The 6,505-nt window shown below is 49.6% G+C and overlaps 1 protein-coding gene across 1 annotated transcript in view; it reads left to right on the top strand.

Annotated features, from left to right (window-relative positions):
• Window positions 1–6,505, top strand: part of LOC103608500 (kin of IRRE-like protein 3) — a gene marked incomplete at its 3' end in the record, with an annotated part of 39,273 nt that overhangs the window by 1,441 nt on the left and 31,327 nt on the right. The window contains exon 2 of the mRNA XM_008592930.1: window positions 382–459. Within this exon, the coding sequence (XP_008591152.1) occupies window positions 382–459 (78 nt within the window). The remainder of the gene's footprint in view (window positions 1–381; window positions 460–6,505) is intronic.

Raw genomic sequence — 6,505 nt, 5'->3', positions numbered from 1 at the left:
GCATAGTCTCCAGGGCTGGGATGTAAGGGGCCTTGATAGCCCAGAGTAATGATTATGAGCATGGACTCTGGAGCCAGACTGCCTAGGTGCAAAGTCCTGGCTCCACCACCTGCGAGCTCTTTCATCTAAGGTCACTTAATACATCGGTAGATGGTGATGATATAAAATGAAGATAATAACGGTACCTCACAGGCCTATTGAGAGAATCAAATGAGGCATTATTGGCTTAAAATTATGCCTGGAACATAATAAGTGCTATACAAATTCTAAATAAATAAGTAGCACTATTTATAAGGGCAACAAGCTCTACATCCCCCTGTGGAGGGGCTTCCCCTAACACCTGGCCCATTCCCAACTCACCCACCTATGCTTTCCTTCCAGAGCTGGGCCTCCAGAAGAGAGGATGCTGTCTGGTGCTGGGCTACATGGCCAAGGACAAGTTTCGAAGAATGAATGAAGGTCAGTGAGATCCTCCCCACCATGTCGGGGGTAACATGAGGGGAGGAAGCTATGCCCTGTGACTGTGGTACAGGAAAAAGAACCTGGGCCATCTCAGAAAGGCCAGTGGGCAGATCAGTTTGACTTCCATGAAGCTATGTATACAGTAGGGTGGGGAACGGCAGCTAATGCCTGGCACACAGGCTGCTGGTTCATAACCATTTTTCCTTATGATGTCTTCCCTCCTGCCTTTCTGTCCCCGACTTTCCTTCTTCTCTCTTCCCTACCGGTTGTCCCCACCCACCCCCCAGCCTGCACCATTAAATCTGATCCTATCGTCTTTTCCACTCCAGACCTCTCTGCCTTTCTTCTCCATCATTCACATCTCTTGATGCTTATTGAATAAACAGCACTTTACAGGGCACCTAGGAGACTAGTAAAGAAGAATAAGGCAGTATTTGTATTCACCATGAACTTACACTTGGAAACCTGCCTCTTTTCCAGCTCCGTTGGCCCTACCTCTCCCTCCTACTCATGAGCCGTTCTGCCTTCCTCTTGCACTGGGGCTCTCCTCTGAGGCTTGACTGGGTCACAGAAGGCTTGGGGAAGGCATTGATGTTGGCGTGGAGGCTGGAATGTGAGAGGAGTGTTGTCACTTATGGGCCTGGTGTAATACTCCCTCCTACTCATGAGCCGTTCTGCCTTCCTCTTGCACTGGGGCTCTCCTCTGAGGCTTGACTGGGTCACAGAAGGCTTGGGGAAGGCACTGATGTTGGCGTGGAGGCTGGAATGTGAGAGGAGTGTTGTCACTTATGGGCCTGGTGTAATAAAGAACCAATCCTCTTCATCCCCAGCCATCTGTCTCCATGCAGCTAATAACCCTCTCCATCAGATGCCACAGACTGTTTGTCAGGATTCAAGCGCAGATAAACAATGCTGGGGATGCCATTTATTCATTAAAGTCAAACAAATGGAGCCTTGGCTTCTCACCAGCCCAGCTTGCCGTAATCTGGGCCCTTCCCCTCCCAAGATCCAGGGCCCCTGTGGCCTCCTTCCCATTCCAGGCAATGAGGACACAGCTCACCTCTCCCATCTCTGCCCCCAGAGTTAGGCTACAACGTAGTTCCAGTGCTCCCTTCCTGTGCTCCTCAGCTGGCTTTCCTCCCCACCCAGCCCACAACCTGCTCACCCTCACGCACCCCCAGAACCTGAGACCTTGCCACTATGGGACTGTTGCCAGCACCCATTATAGTCTGGAAAGAAGCAGGCCAGTACAATCAAGCACAGGAAGTGATACCTTGCTTATTTTTCGCCTGTCTGCAAGAAGGCAGCAGCATTGTAGGAGCCCCGTAGCTGAATGCAGACAGGGTTGGGGTCTGCATTTTCTGTGCACTGCCAGTCAGTCTCATTCAGCGACTTTTCTCTTTCTCAGCCACCCCCTCCTCTCCCAGCACTGCCACCTTGACAAGAGTGCTAGGCAGTAACTTCTCATTTGTGGCGACTGACAGCATGCCTCTGCCTGTGGTGCTGAATAGACATGCTCTCCTGCTGGAGATACTCATTAGAGAAGCTGAAACGGGGTTCGTAAGGGATCGGGGGAGCCAAAAAGTCAGGAGCTGGGCGGGATTTGAAACCCCAGGCTCTAGGTGTCTAACCTCAGCTTCTAGGTGGACGAGGAGATGAAGCAGTGGTAAGCAGGCTGAGCCAACACATGTGATGAGTTATGAGTCTTAACTAACAAAGAAGCAGGAGAGGAAGAGGGTGGGACACAGGGCAGCAGGAAAGACCCACGAGGTGAGTCAGCCTTGGCTCTGGAGGAGGAGGCATGAGGTGAAGAGAGAGGGACCTGGGGGGAGGCTCCTCTGCTCCCACTCCAGCCAGCCTTGCCACCCAAGGGCCACGTTACACATTTTTCTCTCTTTCTAAAGTGCACATGCCCAAATTCCAGAAGAAAAGACATCAGCAAGCATGGGGAGCTGTTTTATGGTTTATAATTATCTCATACCAGTACTCAAAATAATTATGATTCCACATATTAATAATTGAACTAGAATAGCAGCCATGACATAGACCAGGAAACAGAAATCTCTTTCCACGCTACACAACACACCTTGGTATGAATTGAATAATTGGAAAAATAGTTTTAAAAAATATTATTTTTCTTCCTATTGCTGGGATTAGTGAGATATTAGACCAATTAGCAGCTTCTTCCATTAGAGATAAGCTGGTGATCATTACATTTCCAATTTAGAATAAATACAAAAGGCCTACTTGTGTTGTATTAAAACATATGTGTTCTGTTTCACAGTATCTAATAGGGTGCCTGTCACCTGGGGAGAAGGGGTCCCCTATTTCATTTGTTTCCCTGTTAATTTGGTATCTTTTTATTATCTTCTCCCTCCACTCCCTCCTCCTCACTACATTCCAAAAAATAACAGCTTGAGAAGGAGCCAGAGGGAAATAATGAATGAACAGGAGCTTTATAGATCTGGGGTTTATCATAAGTTAGAGTAATCGCAATTGGTGCTGTTAAACCACACAAAGCAATAAAAAGAAAACGCTATTCAAAGATTGTTTAAGGAGGCATGTGATAGTCAATGAAAGGTGTGCTCTATTTGGGAGTGCTCAATAGCTTCTTGGACAGAATGTGCGGCATTTGCAGGAATAGAGGGTGGTTGGTAATGTGTGGAGAGAGTGTGTGTGTTCTTTTCTGTTTGGACTCAACACATTTGAGGCATCAAGTGGAGACGAGCAAAATCAATGAAGGGCAGACAAGATGAGAGGGAATAAAGACAAACTAGGCATAAGAATATCACATTTGTTTGCCATCATTGTCTTCATGTGATTAAGTACATGGTGCTTTAAATAGGAACTGCTGGAAGGAGATCATTTATTTATGTATCAAACATTCATGGACGGGCCAGCCCGGTGGCGCACTGGATAGTGCGTCGCTTGGGAAGTGCAGCGGCGCTCCCGCCCGAGGGTTCGGATCCCACATACAGACCGGTTCTAGGAACTGCTGGAAGGAGATCATTTATTTATGTATCAAACATTCATGGAATACCATAAAAATAATACCAATGTTTCATGATAAGTGCCAGATGTCGTTCTAAGCACTAGAGCTATAAAAGTAAATAAGACATAGTCCCTGCCCTCAAGGAGCTCACAGTAAAAATACACAGGCACATCTCAGTGTAAATGTCCCCTCTACAAAGAGATCCTGCCTTGCCGCCTTACCGAAGTTAGATACTCCCCCACCATATGCTCCGTCATGGCATCCAGTCTGTTTATTTCACAGCACTTATCATATTTTGTGATTGTTTATTAGACTTCTTACTTGTATACCGTCAGTCCCACCTGGAGAATTAGCTGCAGGAGGGCAAAGATCTGCTCCCTTCCTCCCCTATTCCTGGACTTCGCCCAGTGTCTCCCACATAATCACTCAATTTTTATTTAAGTAAGGAATTAGTGCTGTGAGTGACAATAGNTAAGAATATCACATTTGTTTGCCATCATTGTCTTCATGTGATTAAGTACATGGTGCTTTAAACAGGAACTGCTGGAAGGAGATCATTTATTTATGTATCAAACATTCATGGACGGGCCAGCCCGGTGGCGCACTGGATAGTGCGTCGCTTGGGAAGTGCAGCGGCGCTCCCGCCCGAGGGTTCGGATCCCACATACAGACCGGTTCCCGCTCACTGGCTGAGCGAGGCGCGGGAGCAACACCGAGGGTTGCTCTCCCGTTGCCGGTCCCCAGTCCGGTACGGGGGCAACACTGAGGGTTGCAATCCGTGGCCGGACACGGAAAAAGACAAAAGACAAAAAAAAAACATTCATGGAATACCGTAAAAATAATACCAATGTTTCATGATAAGTGCCAGATGTCGTTCTAAGCACTAAAGCTATAAAAGTAAATAAGACATAGTCCCTGCCCTCAAGGAGCTCACAATAAAAATACACAGGCACATCTCAGTGTAAATGTCCCCTCTACAAAGAGATCCTGCCTTGCCGCCTTACCGAAGTTAGATACTCCCCCACCATATGCTCCGTCATGGCATCCAGTCTGTTTATTTCACAGCACTTATCATATTTTGTGATTGTTTATTAGACTTCTTACTTGTATACCGTCAGTCCCACCTGGAGAGTTAGCTGCAGGAGGGCAAAGATCTGCTCCCTTCCTCCCCTATTCCTGGACTTCGCCCAGTGTCTCCCACATAATCACTCAATTTTTATTTAAGTAAGGAATTAGTGCTGTGAGTGACAATAGAGGACTATAGAGAGTCACCCACAGGTGTCAGGTAGGTGTGGAGAAGGGGCTCGTCAGGCAGAGCAGGCTGATTACACAAATGAGTCCCCACATCTTCAGGAATTTCCTGTCTTACCCTGGAGCCGACCCTCAGGCTTTCCTTCAGTTCCAGTACTACAGTCCCCTTCCTGGGAGACCAGGGCCCAGGCAGGCCAGCAGAGCGCGACGGCTGGGAGAGGGGGGCCTTGCCCAGGGGTGGTCTCCCTCTTTTCCCCACTGACCCTCGTTCATCACTCTATCTACTGCTGGGCCATGTGCTCGGGGCATCTCTAGTAGGGTATTTCCCTTCAGATCTGCAAGGAGAACTGCTCTCACTGTTCCCTGACCCATGTCCCTGACACGTGCATGCGCATACACGTGCACATGCACACGTGCACATGCACACGTGCACACGCACACACGCACACCTTTGCCTCTCTTTCTCAGCTGTCCCCCTGATGACCCCTTTCTCCTGGAGATCCCAGAACCACTCCCCTTCTCAATGCACATCGCCGGCCCAGAGCAGAGCCTATTCCTAGGCAGAGTAGAAAGCTGTCACATGGTGGCAGACGAGGGGCCTCTCAGAAAGCTCCCTGTTCCTCTGTGTTAGAACTGAAAATGACCCCAGAGATTACAGCACAGCCCACTAAATCGGCACAGCCCGGAAGCATTGAGCAACGTGCCAAGGCTCAAGAGAAAGTGGCTGGAAGAGCCAGGACTACAGCCCAGGGCTCCTGGAATTCTGAAAGAGGAGGCTGCCATTAGGAACAGAGGGGAAGCCCCTGACACTTTAGATTGGCTTGGTTTTTCAGGGTAGCTGGAAAGAAAAAGTGGCAAGAGCAGGGAGAAGAGAGGGCAGAACACAGGAGAGACTCAAGCTGATGTGGGACAAAATCAGGAAAGACCTAGAGTGAGGGACACAGGCCGGAGAAGACAGATCCTGAGGCAGCAGGACTCTTGGGAAGGGGAAATGAGGAAGAGGATGTTTAAGGAGGAGAGAGGAGGCAGCAAAGCCTTGACCTCCCCTTCTGCCAGCCTCTGAGGCCAAGGTGGGCCTGCGCAGGAGGGTTCTCCTTCCTTATATGGGGTGCCCTCTTGGGCTGCCGATCAGGGTGGGCAGCAGTTTTCCTGGACCTTCAGAATCACGGTGACCGGCTGCTTCTGTCAGCTCAGTGAAGGGAAAGCAGGAGTGCCTCCCAGCACTGTCCCTTCCATCTTCCTAGAAGATACACTTACAAGTCATTAGCCAAGGCAGCTTCTGCTCGCTGGAGACCTCCGGGCCTCCTTGGGTGGGGTTGGGGCACCCAGGAAGGAGAAAGCCGCTCCACACATGGCAGACCCCCTCTCGCCTGGCCACAGCTCCCGGTCGCACCATCATCCTCGTCCAGGCTCTGTGCACAAATGTGCCTGCACCATGGCACCCAGCCTCGCCTCTCAGCCTTATGGGGGAGACAGAGCCCTGGGAGGACGAGAACCTGGACCTTCAGCTGCTCTGAAGTTCTTCGTGCTCGCGTGGGAGTCTGTTCGGTCTTTCTGCACCCATCACCTAATTTGTAAAAATGGGTCTAAAACTTTCACAGTTCCCTGCCGACCCCCTAACGGAGTTGATGAGAAAGAGAGGTGCCCGCCATCGGGGGGTGCAGTGTAAGGAGCACGTAAGATGGAAGAGCCCTCTGAGTGAGTCGGGCAAGCCTCTGAACATCTGGATTCCAACCTTCTTTTTTTTTTTCCTTTTTGTCTTTTTTCGTGTCCGGCAACGGACCACAACCCTCAGTGTTG

This window comes from Galeopterus variegatus, unplaced genomic scaffold (genome assembly GCF_000696425.1).
Source record: "Galeopterus variegatus unplaced genomic scaffold, G_variegatus-3.0.2 Scaffold8482, whole genome shotgun sequence".
In the NCBI taxonomy this organism is placed as follows: Eukaryota; Metazoa; Chordata; class Mammalia; order Dermoptera; family Cynocephalidae; genus Galeopterus; species Galeopterus variegatus.
This window is presented reverse-complemented; position numbering and strand designations above follow the sequence as displayed.